Below are 22,043 nucleotides of genomic sequence, written 5' to 3' on the forward strand. Positions count from 1 at the left end.
TCAAAGCTACATAACATATTCACACTGCAAACACAAACCTTAATCTCTTCCTTACTGTTCCAATGAAAATAGAGGCAACACTCCGTATTCTCATGATCCCAAGAAACATCCTAATTATCCCCAAAACACATGCCTAAAGCCCAACAAAACAAACAATTAAACATGACTTTAAAAACAAGAAAGCACAAAACAAAGAATAATGCATGACATGTTCAACAAAACACAAGCTTTAGTTGTATTCATAGATGTGATAAGAGAGTGTTTTTCCTGTATTTCGAGCTAGTGTATTACTAATAAAGTCTAAAGCAAGCATCACTTATTGTATGTATATATATCAGTAGTATATAGTATGAAGACAAGTGAACAGGTATATAAAGAAAACAAGACTACTTCTTGATTCTGCGAACTTTCTTATGCCCCCAAACCTCCATCCTACCAAGCGGACATCCGCAGGGAGCTCGGAATATGAGAACCGTCCTTCCATTGACCGGCGCCATCTTCTTGAGCTCCGCCTCCAACTCTTTCCGATCCTCCCCCAATTCCAGCTCCCTCAAACCATTAATTTGGCGATAAGCATCGGCATGGAGCGGCGGTGGGGAGTGCTTGACGCAAGCCTCCGTCTCCAACTGAATATCATACTCCACTGCCCTCCGAAGCCCCTTGCACTTAGGGTTTCCGCACTTCCTCATCCTCAAATCGATCAACAGCGCCACAATCACCCCCACCACCACCGTGACAAACCCCACCACGTAGGGAAGTGGCTCCTCCAGGATGAGGTCAACCATGGCGGCGTGAGCGGCGGGCAAAAGCTCGCAGAAGAACAATTTCATGTAAGGAAGGATGAGGAAGGCCGAGGAGACAATCACCAATACGAGTATGACCAGATCGACGGCCGCGAGCGGGGAGCGGTGGCAGAATTCATTCGAGAAGGGGTTGAGAGAATCAGGGCGGCGGCGGCGGGGGGTGAAATTGTTGGTGTTGCGAGGGGGGAAAGCTCGGCAGAACTGGATCAAACTCCGGCAATCGACCATCGGCAGCCTCATCTGAATCGCGGATTGCGAGGGAGAGGGGATTGGATTGGGTTGAATTGAGATCTGAGATTGCAGAAATAGGGAGAATTTGATGTTGGATTAGTGGAATCGGATAGCAAGAATTGAAGATGACTAATTGACTTTCTTCTGAATTATCATCATAAACCAATCCAATTCAATGCCATTTACCAGACGAAATGGAAAACGCCAATCCACTTTCCTTTAATTGCATTCTACCCCAAAACTATACTAATACAACACTTTGACCCCTCCTTCATTCCCCGTCACAATCAGAATGCACGAGATAAAACGTCTTTAAACTTGACCAATTTTCATATACATATTTAATTAACGAGTCGCGGTCGTCGTGAACATTTAATTGACTTTTAATTGACTTGTTTTAAATATCATTCTTCCTGAGTGAACATTCAGATTTCGGTTTGGATTTTTTAGCTACTCACATCCATTGGTTGCAAATTCAAACTTTTATAAAAAATTGGTCCGATCCGAACTGAATAGTCTACAATTCCGAAATTCTAAAATTCGAATTATAAAATTTGATACAGAAAGATCCAAAATTACCTAAAAAATAAACATATAAAATTTTTACATTTATTCTTAATGTAAAACCAATCTTTTCTAATTAGACAATTGCTATAACCTCTCTAAAAGTCCAAAACTTTATAAACCTTATAGTAACTTTTTTAGAAAAAATATCAGAGTTAAATTTATACTAGAACCGTAACATACACCATTTAATTGCAATAAACGAACATTTGAATGTAAAGAGTACTACTACTAATTTAATGCTAAAAAATAAATGAATGGGAAGAATGCTTTTTAATCCAATTTAGGCTTTAGTAGTTTTAGTGTTGGTTATAATAAATGAGCATTTGACTGGTAAAATTACTAGTAATAAAGCTAAATCCAATATATTTACAAATAATTTTCAATTCCTATTTTTTTAGATTTAAAAATTAAAATATGTCTGATCTGAAAATCCGAAATTTACATAAACTATACTCTGACCCAATTCGAAATCTGAAAAAACCTACAAAATTTAAAACTCAATATAGTTTTGATCTGATATTTGAATTTTGAGTATTTTATTCTGTTGAACGGTATAGTCGACATAATAGAAGGGGAAACACTATGATTTGTATTAAATGTGTTATTGATCAACTGTACAGAGAGCCCTTTAAATAGGGTGTAGGAGAAGGTGTACATGGTAAGACATTGATTACATTGATTACACAATATTCTATCAATCTCCTAATTTGTGTGATTGATCCTAATTGCATGCAATCTTTCCTTATCACACAATTGATTCTAATTTGCAATCTTTCATTTTCTAACACTCCCCCTCAAATTGAGTGGTGGGGTCTCCAATACTCAATTTGCAAAGAGCATCTCCAAAGGCCCTCGTATTGACTGCCTTCGTCAACATGTCGGCAAGCTGATCTTCTGAGCGAACGAATGGTAGCTCAACAATTCCCCTTTCAATGTTTTCTTTGATGAAATGTCTGTCCACCTCGACATGTTTAGTTCGATCGTGTTGGACCGGGTTTTCTGAAATACTTATGGCAGTCTTGTTGTCACAGTATAGTCGACACTTCTTTCTTGGAGAGAGACCAAGTTCCTTCATCAGCCTTCTTAACCACATTGTCTTAGTTAATCCACTTTTGATACCCCGAAACTCTGCCTCGGCACTGGAAAGAGCCACCACTTTCTGCTTTTTACTTCTCCAAGTCACCAAGTTACCCCCAACAAAGGTTAAATACCCGGCGGTGGACCTCCTATCATTCGGATTCCCGGCCCAATCAGCATCTGTGTATCCATGAATATCAAGGTTCCCATTTCTAGAGAATAGTATTCCATGTCCCGTTGTCCCCTTCAGATATCGACAAATTCTGAGCGCTGCCTCCATATGATCCGTCTGTGGTTTATGCATGAACTGACTCACGACCCCTATGGCATAGGCAATGTTTGGCCTAGTGTGGGATAAGTAGATAAGCTTTCCAACTAGTCGCTGATATCTCCCTCGATCAGTCAACTCGGCTTTATCATCAATCTGCAATCCATGATTAACTGCTATGGGCGTATCCGCCGGTCTAGGAGCCCTGTTTCTGCAAGAATATCCAGAATATATTTTCTCTGCCTTAGAAAGATCCCTCTCTGAGATCTCAACACCTCGATCCCAAGAAAGAATTTGAGATCCCCTAAGTCCTTCATCTCAAACTCCTGAAACAGATTCTTCTTCAAGTTCTCAATTTCTTCCAAGTTGTCACCTGTGATAATCATGTCATCGACATATATGATCAAGCAAGTGATTTTATCTCCTCTCCTCTTCAGAAACAAAGTATGATCAGAGTTACTCTGTTTGTATCCATAGCTAATCATTGCTCCGGCGAACTTCCCAAACCATACTCTTGGGGACTGCTTTAACCCATATAAGGTTTTCCTTAGTCTACATCCTTCCCCCATCTTGAAATCTGCTGCAAATCCTGGAGGGGCCTCCATATACACCTTTTCTTCGTTTTTTAGCTCACCATGAAGAAAGGCGTTCGTCACATCGAACTGGTGTAGTGGCCAATCTTTATTTGCCGCTACAGACAATAGGACTCGAATTGTGTTCATCTTGGCCACCGGAGAGAAAGTTTCCGAATAATCCACCCCATATGTCTGGGTGTAGCCCTTCGCGACTAGCCGTGCTTTGTACCTCTCAACTGAGCCATCTGGTCTCCTCTTGATAGTGAAAACCCATCGACATCCTACAGGTCGTTTCCCTTTGGGTAAGATGCATGTTTCCCAAGTGTTGTTCCGGATCAGTGCATCTATTTCCTTTTGCATTGCCTCTTTCCAGTGCTTATGTTGCAAAGGCTCTTCCCATGACTGTGGGATCTCTTCCTCCTCGTACAGTGCCTTCTCAAATGCTTGAGCCATTTCGCTCAAATGACCGTAACTAGGGAAGCAACAGAGTAGCGAGCCTTCCTGTTAACCCTCTCCGAGGTATATCTTTTTAGCGGAACCCCCCTGTTGACCCGTGGTGGAAGGATGTATCCCCCTATGTCCGGGTCAATTCCTTCAACTTCTTCTATCCCAGTGGTTTCTTCAACCGTGTTCACCTTATGGCTGATTTGTTTTTCTCTATCTATTTCTATTTTGGTTAAAAGTTTCATATGAGGTGATGATTGAGTTTAAAATATGGATGTGATTAATTGATAACTGTTTGGTACTACCTTCGTCCTTTAAAAATATAAACTATTTCTATTTTGGTTCGTTCTTTAAAAATAAAAACTTTCTATTTTTTTGTATTTTAGGTAGTGGATCCAACAATCCATTAACACTATTATACTACTTTTTCTCTTTATCTCTCTTAATTTATCCATTTTTCTCTTCCTCTCTCTTGCTTTACCAATTATGCTCTCTTACTATACAAATTGTGCATTCAAACTCATGCCATTTTCTAGGTAGTAATTCATAACTACTACTCCCTCCGTCCATCTGTAGTTGAGCCGTATTCCATTTTTTGTTGTCCCACTATAGCTGAGTTATTTCTTATTTTTAGAAAAAAAGCAACAACTTTTATTTTCTATTACTCTATTTTCTCTTACTTTATTCTCTTTTCATCTCTCTTCATTTTTCCTTTCCTACTTTACGTTCACTAAAAAATTGGCGAGCGACGCGTGGTGGATTCACAATCCACTGCCTTGATCCACTTGGCTATATCCGCCCCTCTACTATAAATTAATTATTATTATGCATTACTTAATTCAATTAACACAATTTTTCTTAAATTCTGTGTCGAAAATAAATGCCCCTTGTACAGAGGGGCTGAGGGAGTACTAATTTCTATCCATTAGATCTAAATGATCTAGTTGTGCCACATGAAAATTTATTTTATATTAATTAATTTGAAAATGAGACTTTCGTCATTCCTTATACATGTCAGTTTTCGTCATTCTCACAAAGTTTTCGCCATTCTCGTTGTGTGAGCACGTAACAATAATAATGCCAACTAAATGCCTTGAATATGTCAACTAATTTGATTGACACTGAACATGCATATGATTGAGATTATATGTACTATGTGTTGATATGATTCTGAAAGTTGAAAATATTGAAAATTCAAATAAAATTATCTTTATCATCAAAACATATGCGATTAATATCTAATTAAAATGCTTATAAAACTACCTTTAATTTGATATATATGTTCTGTGAAATACTAATAATTTGAATCGAGATAGTTATATGAGTTTGAAGCTTTAAGATAAATTTTTAAAAATTAGTTATAACTAACAAAATCCAGTTTCCCTTAATACATCTTATTGACATTGTTAAATAGCTAGTTGACAATATTTGAGTGTGTCAATAATCCACATAGGGGTGCCAATAATCCGTATAAAGTGAATAATCGTCACATACCATCTTATACCACGCAATACTCCATTTATAATATATGCCAAATATACCCAAATAAAATCAACCAAGTAAAAACACAATCACTTAAACTCATACAGAGGAGTACTATTGATACGCTCGGATTTTTCACTATTTTAAGGCCTTTATTTCATATGTTTTTAATGTCGAAATCACAATTCATGTCCATATTTTGCAAGTTTGATCTATTTTGGTATTTTTACATGTTTTGTGAGAAATGTGCATATTTGAGCCTAAAAAGATAGCTAAAAGATGAAATTGGAAATCTTGAGCATTCGAGACGCTCAACGGTCCGCTGCAACACAGTCAGCGACCGCTGGCGCCCAACGACAGCTGAGCCAGTAGTGGTCCGCTCCGGAGAAAGTTGTACTGAAAAGAAGAACACGCCCAGCGACCGTTGGGGAGTGCGCAGCGACCGCTCCAAGAGATCCAGAAGCTACGGGACGATTGCCAGCGACCGCTGGAATGAAGTGTAGCGACCGCTGTTTGAGAGGCAGAGGCTACGGATCAACCCACAACGACCGGCTGGCCACAGTGCAGCGGCCCGCTGGGAAAACACGACGCACAATAACCTGTGTTCAAACTCAATTTGTTGACGATTCTGAAGTCCAATCAGGGCGTTCTATGTGTCATTATCCTTGTCTTCAAAAGAGCTTCGCGTTGGTACCAAGATCATCTTAATTGAAGTTTTGTGGAGAAAGTTATGGTCATTTTACGAAGGTCGCGCAAAGCTGTCAAATGCAGAATTTAGGCGGAAATTTAAAGAAGGAAAGAAAACATTACCTTGTGAGGCCAAATATTTTCCTAAACCTATGGGGCACGAAAATTCCATCAGGACACCTTTTACCATGATTAAACCTTTTTTCAAGCCTATATATACCCCATCAAATCACTTCAACAAATCATCTTCTTTTTGCCATATAATTCTAGAGCATAAATTTGAGAGAGTTCTTCATTGTGCAAGAGGTTGAAGAAGGAATCAAGAGAAGATCAAGGCTACAAGGATTCAACCTTTGGGTTTTATTGCTTTAGTTCTTATTCTATCATGTGTAACTAAACTAATAGGAATCTAGGAATGTGTTAGTAACGACTTTGGTTATACAATTCCTTTTTCTATTTAATATCCGTTTTTGTTCTTACTTTGTTTTTTCCTTAAGTTATTGGATAATGCTTCACGTTTGAGTGACACATTTTGTGATGATTTAATATAACTTGTAGCCTTGATGTAAACTTGAATCCTTCTTCAACCCTTTCCACAATGAAGTACTCTAACTTTTAAGCTTTGGAAATATTTTGCAAAGAGAAGAAGATCATTTTTTATGAAGCATTGGGAGGTAATTATAGGGAGAAAATCGTCCCTCTCAAATAAGGAAAAGGGTTGCAAAATATGGTAAATCTTGGAGAAAAAGTAGGGCAAAACTGCTCTTCCCAGCGGACCGCTGCACCTTGGCTAGCGGTCGTTGTGGGTTGGTCCGAGGCTTCTGACTCTTGGGCAGCGGTCGCTAGGCGTGTCTTGTTCTTCATGCACAACTTTCCCGGAACGGGCCGCAACTGACTTAGCGGTCGTTGGGGGTTGGTCCGAGGCTTCTGACTCTTGGGCAGCGGTCGCTAGGCGTGTCTTGTTCTTCATGCACAACTTTCCCGGAACGGGCCGCAACTGACTTAGCGGTCGTCGACAGTGTTGCAGCGGACCGTTGGACATGCAGAACAACTCCAAATTTCCAACTTCGCGTTTTGACTCCCCTTTTAGGCTCAATTATGCACATTTCTCACAAAATATGTCAAAATACCAAAATAGATAAAATATGCAAATAATGAACATGTAATGCAACTTTGACATTAAAATAGGACCAAATAATGGCCTTAAACCATACAAAATCCGAGCGTATCACCTGGTCAAGCCACCTTTTTGTGATTTTGATCTCGTCCAACTCTTTCTTGTACTCCTTTGCCGCATCATTGAAAATATTCCACCATATCCCACCAAGGTAGGGTAGAACTCTCCACGCCAGTTTGAAATAATTGGGTTCCCTCCATTCGCTGCCTACCCTTTCGCCATTTGTGGTAAGCATCTCTCATCAAGAAATATGAGGAGTACAATACAAGCCATCGTGAGGGCAACTAATTTGCGCCTCCATCTATAAACACGAAGCTGCTTTTGCTCCCTCTCAACTACCCTCACTGCATCGCCGGATTTTGATTTGAGATCCCCAAACTCCTCGCGGAGTCGGCTAGCGTGAGGGAGGATGCCCCCGCCGGCGCACGCATGTACATTGCCCAAAGCTTTCTTGGCCTTCGCCGCAAGACACGCGCACATCAAGTTGCAACGGCCTTGAACCGCCCGCTCGTCGATCAATGAAATAGCCTTCTCGGGTATTTCACTCAGGAACGCCGCCTTCACCTCCAACTCTCCCGGCGGAGTTGGCGGCGCATCCCCCTTGTAGCGGAGATGAAACTCGAATTCCTCAAGGTTGGTGTACTCATCCTCTTCCAACCGCTCTATGATTTTCCGACGCGGGACGAAGCTGAAAGCGAAACCGAGATTGAAACCGAACAACACTTTTCAATACTATCTACTCTTCCAACCATGTAGCAAACATCGTGCGAATTTCAAGTCATTCTAATAGAACAATACGAGGGTCACTGTGAGTATGTGCTGGAGCGTACGAGTTTAAAGCACCATATAAATTTAACCATGCGAATTTCATGCAATGCTGGAGCGTGCGAATTTCAAGTTACTGTGGCAAAAATTAATTGTTCTTATATTCACATAACTATGGTGTATGCGTTTGAATATATTAGGATTTCACCCTAATGAATCAATAACAAGATAAAGAAAGAGTAAAAGATAGTTTTTTGCCATGCAACCCTAGTCTTCATTATTTCTTGAGTAGTCGCCTTCCTCTTCTTCTTCCTCTTCATCAAGCGGACAGATAGCCCTTTTTTTCATTTTGTTTCTCCGTCAAATTTCGACGACTTTTCTTGCTGTTCTTTTAAAACTCACTCTCTCTCTCTAGGATCTCAATCAATTAGTTGCGGGGCATTACCTTAAGGAGTGAAGCGGCATGGCATTGATTTGTTGTAGTATGATAATTTTTTCACTGCAGCAATTTGTTGTGGGTTTTACGCAATGGCGGATCCAAGAATAAAATGCCATGGTGTCGAAAGAAATAATAAAATATACTAATATATATACTTATAAAGATACATTATAAATGAAATATCTCTATTTTATATGTACTTCTACGATATTATGAAACTGTCAAAATTAGTTGCGAAAATATCTTCTAGTTGCTGTTGTTTTTGTTCGCCATTAGCATTGATTTTTATATTGATTTTTATATTGATTTTTTATAATAAAATGTTAGTGAAGTGAGTTAGTGGAATGTGATACCTATTTACCATTTATGATAAAAGTGAAATGTGACTCTTATTATAGGACGGACCGAAATGACAAAATATGACTTTTATTGTGGGACAAATAGAGTATCTATTAATCTAAAATAGAAGGTAACTAAAATCAATAATTAAAAGTAAAAGATAGATATTACTCCATCCGTCCCATAAAAATAAATACATGTAAAAATAAATACATTTTCATTTTGAAGTGTCACATAAAATTATCTCCTTTTATAGTATTTGGTAACTTCCTTTTCTAGTAGATTAGCCACATTTTTCACTAACAATACTATAATTACTTTTTCTTTCCATTTCTCTCTTATTTTAACAATTGTACATTAATTTCCACCTTATTCCAAATATTCATATTTTTATCGGACGGAGGGAATATCTATTAAAATTAGGTTAAAATTTATCGGTTACTACGATAATAAAGTAAATTAATTAATAAAACTTGACTACAAGATGTTCAATAAACTATACTCCTATAATATAATGCACCGAATCTTTTTTTGCACAGCCTATGCTCTACGCCTCAAACCCTTAATTTGAATTAAAATTAATTTAGATACCGAGCAATCTTAGTTGTAATTTGTAAAGAAAGTATTAACCATTATAATAGAGATAAATTATTTATGAAGAAAGTATTCCCTGCATGTTTTAATTAAAATAAATGAACCCACGCATAAAAGATTTAGCAGTAGAGGAAATAACAATGGAGGTGCAAAAGCTGCGCGCAGCTTGAAGATGAATCATGGGGCAGAGTTCCGAACGCCGTGGGGTCGGGGGCCGTTTGGAGGAGTATTCCGACAGTTCACCAGGGATGGCGGTGGGGTCGGCCAACCCACTCGACCCCACCTCCATCCGCAGCTGGTTTTACATCTCATCTCATGCTTGCAATTTTGAAAATTCAGAAAATTTAGGAGAAACAAGAAAATGGAAATAAGAAATTTGTTGAAGTTCTTTTACATCTCACACTCGCAATTCTAGAAGAAGCAAGAAATCCAAAATTGATTATGTGTTGTGAAATTTTAATTTGGAGAATAACATCATATTAGATTTTCTATACCGCGCATACCGAATCGTCAATACATACCGACGCTTCGGTATACCGGTATACCGATTGATTATGGAGTATATATATAAAAGTGTATATATAGAGGTTAGTGATCAAGGTATAACTAATTTTAAGTGTATAACTAGACAACAAATCTCAGCCACACAAATAAATGCAACAAATACTATTTATTTTTTTTATATTAAATAGGTCAAGGGTATTTTTGGAAATCACATTATGAAATTCATTAGCTCATACGCGATTCATTTTCTTACCGATTGAGATTGTCGATGTTCTGCTCCAGAACAAAAAAAATGAGCTGCTGAGATCGTTCTTCTTCATCTTCTCCGATGTGCCGAAGTGGAGGCATTTCACGGCGGTGTATCAAATAAACAGGAGTTGAAAAATAGACGCGCCTCCATTGCTGAAGTCTGCAGCTGAAGAGTTGAACACGTCTGCATTTTTTGATCAAACTTTTCCTATTATTCAATTCTATTTATTCTTCCATCCCATTACAATATTCACAAAAATCTCATCTCTCTCTTTTTGGCTTTGCTGCTTCAAGAAATAGTAGTTTCGATTGCTGCATCGTCATCGACAGCTCCCTATTTTCTGCTATATTCATATTTTATAGTAATATTTTAAATCAGAAAAGAATATTTGAAACGCAACAAGATGGAGGCGGCAACTACCGCGCGGATTATGCCTCAGTTCAGATGAATATCAACAAGAATTCTACGCCGTAAGCATTATATTAATCGTTTGTTTGTATTTGAATGGTTGATTACGTTATTATTTGATATGGGCACGACAAGATGAGAAGAAGAATCAAAGAAATGGTTGGAGTTTTCATGGTTTAGAGATGCGTGTTGTGTTCTCTCTTTTTTCAATCTTTTTATAGATGTAGCATTGGCAAAACATTGCATCAGAGCTTGATTAAACTAACATTACTAGTTTGAATTCGTATGCTCCTTCACTAAGATAAGTTAAGGTCAAATTAAATTATCTTTGTTAACAAAACACATCACTATTAGCATGATTTTACTTCACTGTTGTTAACAAAACACATCATTATTAGCATGATTTTACTTCACTGTTGTTAACAAAATACTTCACTATTAGCATGATTTTACATCACTGTTGTTAATAAAATACATCACTATTAGCATGATTTTACATCACTGTTGTTAATAAAATACATCACTATTAACATGATTTTACTTCACTGTTGTTAACAAAACACATCACTATTAGCATGATTTTAATTAACTGTTATTAATAAAATACATCACTATTAGAATGATTTTACTTCACTGTTGTTAACAAAATACATCACTATTAGCATGATTTTTTACTTCACTGTTGTTAATAAAGCACATCACTATTAGAATGATTTTACTTCACTGTTGTTAACAAAACACATCACTATTAGCATGATTTTATTTCACTGTTAACAAAAATACATCACTATTAGCATGATTTTTACTTCACTGTTGTTAATAAAACACATCACTATTAGCATGATTTTACTTCACTGTTGTTAATAAAATACATCACTATTAGCATGATTTTACTTGACTGTTATTAATAAAATACATCACTATTAGCATGATTTTACTTGATTATTGTCAATAAAATACATCATGGTTTGCTATATAGAGTTATGCAATTTTTAAAATTCGCGTACAACTACTTTGGATTTGATAAAATCAACCTGATTCATTTGACATTTATGAATTTACCCTAATAAATCAAAACAAATGAAAATTCGATATTTTTTATTAATATTTTTTTCACTCCTGCGTCCCGCTCCCTTACTTGGCGGCAAAAGGGAAAAATTCAGATTACTAACGCTTACACCCTCTCGATCTCTCTTCCTCTATAGACACACAAATTTTGAAGTAAATCCGCAGTCGTTTTGTGTCTTTTTATAGGGCAATTTCAATTTCCATCTTCTTCTTAGATATGCTTTCCACTTTGATTCGCTGGTAGATTGAATTTGCAAATTTAATCGGTCAAATTACATCTAGGGTAAAAAAAATCACCCCTGCTTCTCCTCATTCACGCCGCTCCTCTTCTTTATCATCTCTCCCGCTCTTTTCTTCTTCAAATCGAAGAATACTTCTCCAAATCGAAGAATTCTTCTACTAATTGACGAATTTTCTACAACAAAGCGACAAATCTTCTTCTACAAAGCGACGCTCATCTTCTACTCCAAACCGACTCTCATGTCTACTGCAAATCGACGCTCAAACGCTGCTTCTCTGCCAAAATCGACGACTCCACAACTTCCTCTTCAAAATGGTTGATACTCGAAAATCTTCGACGAAAAATTTTGGCCGCCAGTTGCGTTCCGGCCGAACTTCTAGTGAAGGTAATACAACTTTGAAGCTTTTCAAAGATGTTACACTTAATTTACTTCATCTAATTCCTAACTTTGATTCTGATTTTTGTCAAAATAGCACAACTATATACTCGCAAGCCCCAGCTAAATCAAAGACGGTCAAACAAGCAACTCACAAGCTCGATGCAGATCCTGGAAACAAAATTCCAGATCCAGAAGGTAAAACCTAGGATTTAAATTTGTAAAATGAAGTAATAAAACACTATAATGAAGTAACAGACTCTAATTATGAACTACCTATTTCATGTATTGCATAGTTTTAGGATTCTTGGATTAATCTAAACTGCTGTGTTCTTTCGACATTAATATGAACTACATATTCTTTTTAATGAAGTAGTAAATTGATAAGATGAAGTAATAAATTATGATGATGAAGTAATATAAATGCTATGTTTAAACAGTAGGGTTTATGACTGAAATGAAGTAATAAAACATTATAATGAAGTAAGTGACTCTTAAAATGAAGTAATAACACTTAATAATGAAGTAACATAGTATTCTAAGTGAACTAAATGGATGATATGTTGTATATTAATTATGTGTTTGTTATGTATATGTAAAACTTCCTCTCCAACTAGGAAGAATCCAAGTAGTTCTCCTTAAATCCCTACTGAAATCCCTGATTCCAAAGGTAAAAGTTAATTGCATATGAACTGAATTCAAATGAACTACATATTCTATTTAGTGAAGTAATAAATTTGTAAAATGAAGTAATAAAACATTATAATGAAGTAACAGACTCTAATTATGAACTACCTATTTCCTGTATTGCATAGTTTTAGGATTTTTGGATTAATCTAAACTGCTGTGTTCTTTCGACATTAATATGAACTACATATTCTTTTTAATGAAGTAGTAAATTGATAAGATGAAATAATAAATTATGATGATGAAGTAATATAAATGCTTTGTTTAAACAGTAGGTTTATGACTGGAATGAAGTAATAAAACATTATAATGAAGTAAGTGACTCTAAAATTTAAGTAATAACAATTAATAATGAAGTAACATAGGCTCAATCCATGGATGTAGTTGTACACCATTGTGACAAAGCCTCAATCCATGGATGTCAACACAGTTATTGCAAACTTCTGTAACAACTTGGACAGAGAGGTGAAGGAAATACCATATTTCAAATAGGAAGATGTGAACACGGTACAAGCATCATTAGTATTACTTCAAGTCTGATTTATGTCTTCATCATGTTGCCTGTTACTTCATTTTTCAGATTGTTCATAGTACTTCATTCGTACACTTTATTACTTTATTCATGTTGCATGTTACTTCATTCGTACACTATATTACTTCAATCATGTTGCCTGTTACTTCATTTTTCAGATTGTTCATAGTACTTCATTCGTACACTTTATTACTTCATTCATGTTGCATGTTACTTCATTCGTACACTATATTACTTCAATCATGTTGTCTGTTACTTCATTTTTCAGATTGTTCACAGTACTTCATTCGTATACTTTATTACTTCATTCATGTTGCTTTACTTCATTCAATAGGTCTTGTTCCCCATATGTGCAAATCAGCATTATTATGCTGTTTGTTTTTGCTTCAAGAGAAATGTTATTGCTGTAATAGACAATTCTGCAAACGGGGATGACAATGACCTCACAATAAATTATGGTCACAGTCTAGAAACATTGGTTCGTATTCTCTCTTATGATTGAATTTTATAGCACATACATATGAATACACACAACTATAAATGACATGTATTTGTTTTGTACATGCAGAGATCATACTTTTGTCACTGCCTCACCAAGAATGGTCTCCACGCTTATTGTAAGATCGTGTCCAACTCCAAAATGCAGAGATTGAAAATGCCATGGAGGACAGTTGATAACGTTGAAGATTGTGGAGTATTTCTAATGCGGCATATGGAAACATACAAGGGTGAGCGAGAAGGTTGCTGGAATTGTGGCTTGAAGAAATCAAGTTCGGGTGTGCTTCAGAGCTAGAGGGCTAAATATTGTTCGACGCTGATGATATCCGAAAACAGCCACGAAAGCTTCAACAACAAAATTGTTACAGTAGCGTATTACGAAGAGGAAAGCAAACACATTGAAATTGTTGTTGAGAAAATGGTTGCAGCATATTTAAAGAAGAAATGATCATTTTAGTAGATCAAATTTTGTATTCGACATACATTTGTTATGAGCATTGAATAAAGTACCACGCTTTCAATGTTGTTCATTATTAGCCTATACTACTGCATTTCCAATTTATTACGTAATGGATGGAATGAAGTAATACACATACTTGAATGAAGTATAAACGTACTAGAATGAAGTAAAAATATATTCATTTTCAATTTATTACGCACAGGATTGAAGTAATAAACCTATTGCAATGAAGTAAACACCTACTAAAATGAAGTAATACCTACTCGAAACTGCACTGGTATTTTTCAATTTATTAGTACAATATGTTATACGTCAATATTAATAGTCATTTGGTTCTTTTCATTTCTAATATTATTCATTCATTATATATTACTTCATTTAACCAAGCTATTACTTAATTCAGATAGTTTCATCACTTCATCTATTAGTTTGTAATTTATTACCTCATTTATTTGTTTTCTGACAATATAATGATACATTTATTTGTTTGTAATTTGTTACTTCATTCCAGTAGTTTTGATACTTCATTTCAGTGGTTAATTACTTCATTATATGTGGTTATAACTTCATCAAGTACGTTATTTAGTTCATTACAAATATAATTTTTTGCAAACTTTGCATACAACACGGTTCAATTCATATTACGTCATTACTTGATGTTATTACTCCATAAAGTGCGTTATTTAGTTCATTAAAATTATAATTCTTCACAAACTATGCATACAATACAATTATGTTCATATCACTTCATTATTTGAGGTTATAACTTCATCAAGTGCGTTATTTAGTTCATTACAATATTAATTCTTCGCAAACTATACATACAACGCAGTTCTCCAACTGTTCTTCTCCACTCCCCAAAATTCCTTCTAGCGACGATTTCCACCAGAAATCCTTCAAAATCAAACCGGATGACGATAAATTGTTCTTGAAGCTTCTCTAGCCTGAATCAAGCAATATAAGCATTTTTTTTGAAGAATTCTCCCAAGTAGTATTTTTAGTCAAATGAAGTAATAGAATAGAATAAAATGAAATAGTGATTAAGTCAAATGAAGGAGTGATTTAGTCAATTTGGTGCCGCTGGATTATTTGGCAAAGAAGTAGTTAAAAATTGAAGGCAGACGTTCACTTTTATAACAAGAATTTAGACATGAATACAGACAACATCCACACTTTGTCTCCCTGCATATTATCTCTTATCATCATCATCGTCTCCTCCAAAATCTGCCATGGAGCAGACTACCGATACGAAGCCTGCGCGCCGGCGAGTTGCGGCAACGGTCCCAACATAAGCTACCCATTTTTCCTTCCATCTCAACAAAGACAGCAATCCTACTGCGGCTTCCCAGTCTTCGCGATCAACTGCAGCAGCACCGGATTTCCACTTCTCCACCTCTCGGAAAATGAGTATATAATCAAAGACCTTCTCCAACAGCAATGGCGGCTGAACGCCAACAACAGCGGCAGCGAGACCTTCTCCGAGACAGCAGCGGCGTCGCAAAGGGAAGGCATCAGTGAGATGAAGAAAGGATGGAGGAAGAGAGATTTGATCTTCCAAAATTACCCTTTTATCAATAAAAAAATCAGATAATATTTGATTATTAATAATCATTAGATGTGATTAATGGGTGGATGAGATTTGGTCTCTAGTTCGGTTTTTATGAAGGGTTCGACATTGATCACAACTCTTTATATATATAGTCCCATTATTCACAAATCCACTCTTAAAGACCGAACCACCGAACCATACCAAATTAGAGTTTTTTAGATCTAGTTTTTTATGGATGAGAGACACAAATTTATCAATTATTTTCGCCTTCATCACGAGCCTATTTTAATTCACCCGAAGGTAAATAAGTCATACTAACATGTTACGAAAATTTAACTTCATTCCAGTAGGTTTTTACTTCATTCCAGTAGGTTTTTACTTCCTTCCAGTAGGATTATTACTTCATTCCAGTACGTAAATGCGGTTTCGCCGTCGCGTGCCGTTCTTTCTCTCTACAATATCTATCCCCACCGCCACAACGCTGATATGGTGTAATAAACACATGGAACGATGTAATAAATTATTGGAATGAAGTATGTGTAGAAGCATTTGAAGTCCTACTGGAATGAAGTAAAAACCTTATTCAATGAAGTAATAACATTTCTGAATGAAGTAAAAAACGCACTTGAATAAATTGCATTTTTTAATGTAAATAAAGTAAAAACTCAGGTCAATGAATTCAAATGAAACATATGTTGAATCATTTCAAAACCTACTGGAAGAAAGAAAAAACATGTTGTAGTTTCAAGGTATTACGTACGGAATGAAGTAATAAACCTATACAATGAAGTAAAATGGGCTTTGATAAGGCCCATTTCATGCATCGGTTTAAGGGTAAAATGTATGCTACTTGATCAGTTTATCACGCAAAACAAGTGTTAAATGTGCAGAAATGCCACTTGACCAAGGCAGCAAGGCCGAACTGATCAAGCAAGTACAAAAGGTGATAAAAGGCCAAAAATCGGGGGAGTTGATCAAGGGGGAGTGATCAAGCAGTTAGGCGGGGACCATTGGCTTCTAGAAGAAGAACACGTGAGGAAATGAGCTGGATATGGCGCACCATTCTGTTATCAAGGACGACATTCTAGAAGGGGACACGTGCTAGCTTATGAGACGCAAGGACAGAGCCGAGTCAGGAATCTGTTACTTAAAAGCGTCGTCATTCTAGAATGAAGGGCATGTAGCAATCAATGAGTCGCTCATTCTCAGTATAAGCGAATATTCCTTATCAAGATCGTTATCCAGCTGGAGGCCGAATCGAGCTTATAAATAGAGGGTGTGCCATCACAAAGGTATCCGACACTTTTCTTTCCGTCTAGTTTAGTTTAGCTTAGTTATCTAGCGTAGTTCAGCTCTCTAGCTTAGTTTAGATAGCTTAGTTAAAAGGGCGACCGAAGGGAGCGCTGCAGAATACTCATTTATGTTAGCGTTATCTTAAGTTTCCCGCTGAGATTCTTCTCAGTTCTTACTGCTTTCTTAGCTTCCGAAGTGTTAGCTTAGTTTAAATTTCACGTTGTACTCAGTTTTTAGTTTAATCAAAGTTATTTTCGTTTACATTCTCGCATTTACTTTTCCGTTGTTAACTGCAATTCACTTGACCCATTAGTTAAAGTTCCATTGATCAAGCTAGCTAGTTAAATTCTGCCTAGAGTAAAGACAATAGTTAAAAAAAACTACCAAGTTAAAGCGTGGCAGCAGCCAACCCCCCTGTTCACTACTCACACACTTGACACACCAACTTCTCTGTGGGATTGACCCCGAACTTGCCGCTTTACTGTTAAAGTTGTGCAAAATTGGGAGTTTATAAATTACTTTGGCAAGGAAGAAAGAGCGAGACCAAGACTGCAGTGATTAAGTGACAACGACAATTTGCTAACTGATCCGACCGGTTCGGTTATGTCAACTCGGGGGTATTATGTCAACTCGAGGGTATTATCGTCAATAGCATGCACATCAAAAGCTGGAGGCTCGATTCGAGCAGATGGAGAAGAAACTGCTGGAAGTAGTAGAAAAAACGAGGTCGCCTCCACCACCTGCACCGAAGGAGACACAGTATGTGCCGCAGCCGCCACCGCCAGAAGAGCATCACTACTATTACTGCGAGTTTCCCCCTGAGGTAGAGCAAGTAAATGCCATGGGCCACTGGAACGCAAATGGCAACTGGATCCAGGGGAAGCAAAGGGATGCTCCATGGAGGGACCACCCCAACTTCAGGTGGACTGATCAGAATCAAAGCAAACCACAACTAACCACGACACAACAGGTACAACCCTCTGACGGGCAGTCCAACTGGCCAGCTCGAATCCTGGATAGACCAAACACTGGAGGGAATAGAATGCAGGGAGGTCAGGCAGGTTGGTCAAGTGGACCTCAAGGGAACTGGTCAAGTGGAGGACAACCTAACTGGTCAAACCGACAACAGGAAGGAGACTGGGGGTACCAACATCAAATCCCTCAGTTTAGCAATCAAGGAAGACAGGCAAACAATCAACTGGTGAATTATGTTCCGCAATACCAAACAATCAAATGGTGAATTATGTTCCGCAATACCAAAGAGGGAACTCACAATATTTCCAAGGGAACCAACAAAGTCATTTCTAGAACCAGCCAGAGCAGTATGGAACTTCCGGCTACTACCAGCAAGGCCATGGATGAGAGCAATTTAATCAGAGAAATAACAGGCAGCAAAGTGAAGGTCCAGGGGATATGATGATCCCACGCCAGCCCCATGATGCTGTGCGAGAAATACAGGAAGCCCAAAGGGAACAAAGAGCTGCATTAGAAATGCTTGCGAAGCAGTTATCTCAGGTCGCCATGTCACTGGGCGAGCTGAGAGGTAATGAAGGAAAGATTTCAGCTACAGTGCAACCACCTACGGGGCAAGAGAATGTCAACACAGTCTCTCTGAAATCAGAAGAAGTTTATCAAAGCTCAACTGCATGTTTTCTAGCACCCAGGACCAGTCATAATAAAAACTTTGAATCCAGCGCCCTTGATCAAGTAACAGCGGAAGAAGAGTCTAACATCCGTGAACAGGTTGCTGAAAAGAGAAGGAGGGTCGAAGCAGAAAAAGTGATCGGTATGATCCAACTTGGTGATCTCCCCCCAAGAGAACTGACCCTAGGGTATTTACGCTCCCAATTTCTATCAAAGACGTTCAAATGGAGCACCCAATGTGCGACCTAGGGGCCTTCATCAATATTATGCCATATTCTATATACAAGAAGCTGGGGAATGCTAAGCTCGTCAAAACCAATATGGAAATACAGCTAGCAGACGGGTCTTGCATTTATCCCGAGGGAGTTCTGGAAGATGAAATCGTCAAGGTAAACAGATTTATGTATCCCGTCGACTTCTTTGTTATAAAAATGACAGAACCAGGAGCGGAGGAGTCTATTGGAATCCTTTTGGGGAGACCTTTCCTATCCACCGCCAACACAGTCATTGGCGCCCGTCATGGGATGATTAATCTGGAGTTTAAAGGAGAGCGACTTACAGTCGGCATTAATAAAGCTGCAAGAAGGCCACAGGACAGAGAGAGCATACAATCGCTAGATACTGTCAGACATCGGGAGCAGGAATGTCTAGAAAAGGAACTCTTCAATACACCATCTTCCAAGTCCACTAATGATGAAAAGCTTAAAAGGGAAGCTGCTGACTGGATTGAAGCAATAATGACTGGGGCCATGGATGGTCAAATATTGAGAGAGCAATTATGGATTTCTGTGAGCCACCCGACCAAGGTGGCTCGTCGAGAAGAGAACTGAAAAATTCCGCGCCTGCAGGGCAACTAGTGCCTCTACCTACGACGCTGATTACCCTCAAGAACCTGTCAAGCCAGACAGATCACAAACCAGTCGAACCAAGTTTGCAGAAACAGGAAGAACTACTCTTCCAACATCAACCCAAGCTGATGCCAAATAAGCGAAGGTCAAACTGGTCGGACCCTCGAACAGTTATGACAAGGCACACACATGTGGTAAAATTCCCATACCCTACTAACCAGGAGGAGATCAGAACTTTGATAGGGCATGCTGGGGTCCATGGAGGATTCGTCAAGGATTTCATCAGGAGAGCCCAGATCCTAACGAAACTTCCCCAAGATGATGTAGAGATTGAATTTTCTGATGTCTGCAAAGCCGCGTTCCCGTTTATGAGTGATCGATTGATGAGTTTTCCTATAGTACGCGGCCATGACTGGAATCACTCTTTTGAGGTGATGTGTGAGACTAGTAACTGTGCTGTGGGAGCAGTACTAAGTCAGAAAATCCAGGGGGAGAGTTACGACGTCTTCTACGCCTCTAAAATCCTGAATCAGGCACAAAGGAACTATGATATGACCGAAAAGGAGATGTTATCGGTAGTCTTCGCATTTAAGACGTTCAGGCCGTACCTGCTGGGGTCCAAAGTGATGGTCTATACAGACCATACTGCTATCAAATATCTCTTGGCAAAAAAGGAATCAAAGCCGCGGTTCATGAGATGGGTGTTTCTTCTGCAGGAATTTGACTGGTAAGTAGTGGATAAGAAAGGATGTGAGAATAGAGAGGCGGATCACCTGAGCCAAATTCTACAACAAGATAACGGTGAAGCCGTGCCAGACGTTTTCCATAAAAAGCACCTGCACCTGACCCAGTCAACACCCGAAAGACAGTTGATCTACCAGGAAGGGAAAATTGATCAAGCCAAACAAGGAAGCAGAGGACGGAAAGATCCATTGTTTGTAGATATGGCCGACTACTTGGTGGCAAGCAAGTTGACAGAAAAGGACGGAATGGTGGCGTTTGTAGTGGACGACTTTCCACTACTAATGCCTAGCTCGCGCCAGTGAACAGGTAGAAGGAGTGATCGGGTACTAATGGGTAGTCTGCTTGATCAAGCAACAAATTCTAAATCTCTTAATCTGATCAAGTGACATCCCAGGGGAACCTGATCAAATCCTTGTTAGTGTAAATAGTTTTTTTTAGTGTGTTAAGTTTTATTTTCTTAGTTAATCAAAGATTGGACGGAAGAAAGGAAACTGATCAAGTGGAACTCATTGAGATTTCATCTGGAATTAAAATATCCACTTGATTAGTGCAATTTAAATTTAATCAGTAGTACAGTGATTGAGTTGACAAAGGCAGGTGATGATAAGACGTGTGCAGTAATTAGAGAGGTGTCAGGCGGCGCCAACTGTCACAATGAAGAGACGTCAAGGAGAGAATGTAACACCCGTGCTTTTTAAGTACTAATTTAAATATATGTCGTGAAATAATTAATAAAATTTGAAGTCCAAATGTTTTTATAAAAATGGCTTTGGGCCATAACAATAAAAAAGTCTAACAAATAAAGAATGATACAAATTTGGGCCTTACAACCAAATGAGCCAAAAACAATTTAATTAAAGTGTGGGAGCCCAGTTCTTTTCCAAAAATGGGAGCAAGCCCAAAATCCATTCTTCTTCCTTCTCCCTCTTGGTCGATACCCCTTCTATGGAGACTCTCCAATTTCAAACTTCTTCATCTTCCATCTTTAATTCTACAATCAAAGGTCACAAGTTAAATATCAGTTTTCCACATACACTTTCACACCTTCATCTCTAGCAAAGACAAAGTGAAAGAGAGAGTTGAGAGAGAAGGAGAGTAGAAGAGCTTTTGGTTTCCAAGTGTCTACCACTACAAGTCACGGATTCACGATAGAAAGTGAGAATTTGAAGAGCTGCCAAATTCTCAATTCAATTCCAGACGTGAAATTTAATCTGCCAAGTTCAAGGAGTCTCCCTTTTCAGCCTTACAAACCTCACGATCAAGTTCATAGCATAGAAGGTATAAATCCCTTCCCTTGTGATCTTTGTTATACATAGCATATCATCAACACATCAATCTCCCACACAGGTAACACCGATCAAACAAATCAATCATTCTCAAACAATCCAACACCCCCTTCCCCGGTAATTAAATGAAATGCGAAAGAATGTAACGAAATGTAAAGAACTTATCTTATCGGGGCTGTTCGAGGCCGTTTCGGGGCTGTCCGAGAG

At 38.0% G+C, this 22,043-nt stretch overlaps 1 protein-coding gene across 1 annotated transcript; it reads right to left on the reverse strand.

The window, feature by feature from the left end:
• Positions 1-211: 211 nt before the first annotated feature.
• LOC121763037 (uncharacterized protein At5g19025-like) lies at positions 212-1,210 on the reverse strand. Its single transcript, XM_042159091.1, has one exon. It carries the CDS (start codon positions 1,041-1,043, stop codon positions 387-389), a length of 657 nt encoding a protein of 218 aa, XP_042015025.1. The 5' UTR covers positions 1,044-1,210; the 3' UTR covers positions 212-386.
• Positions 1,211-22,043: the final 20,833 nt, after the last annotated feature.

The sequence above is a fragment of the Salvia splendens genome, chromosome 13 (genome assembly GCF_004379255.2).
Source record: "Salvia splendens isolate huo1 chromosome 13, SspV2, whole genome shotgun sequence".
Lineage (NCBI taxonomy): Eukaryota > Viridiplantae > Streptophyta > Magnoliopsida > Lamiales > Lamiaceae > Salvia > Salvia splendens.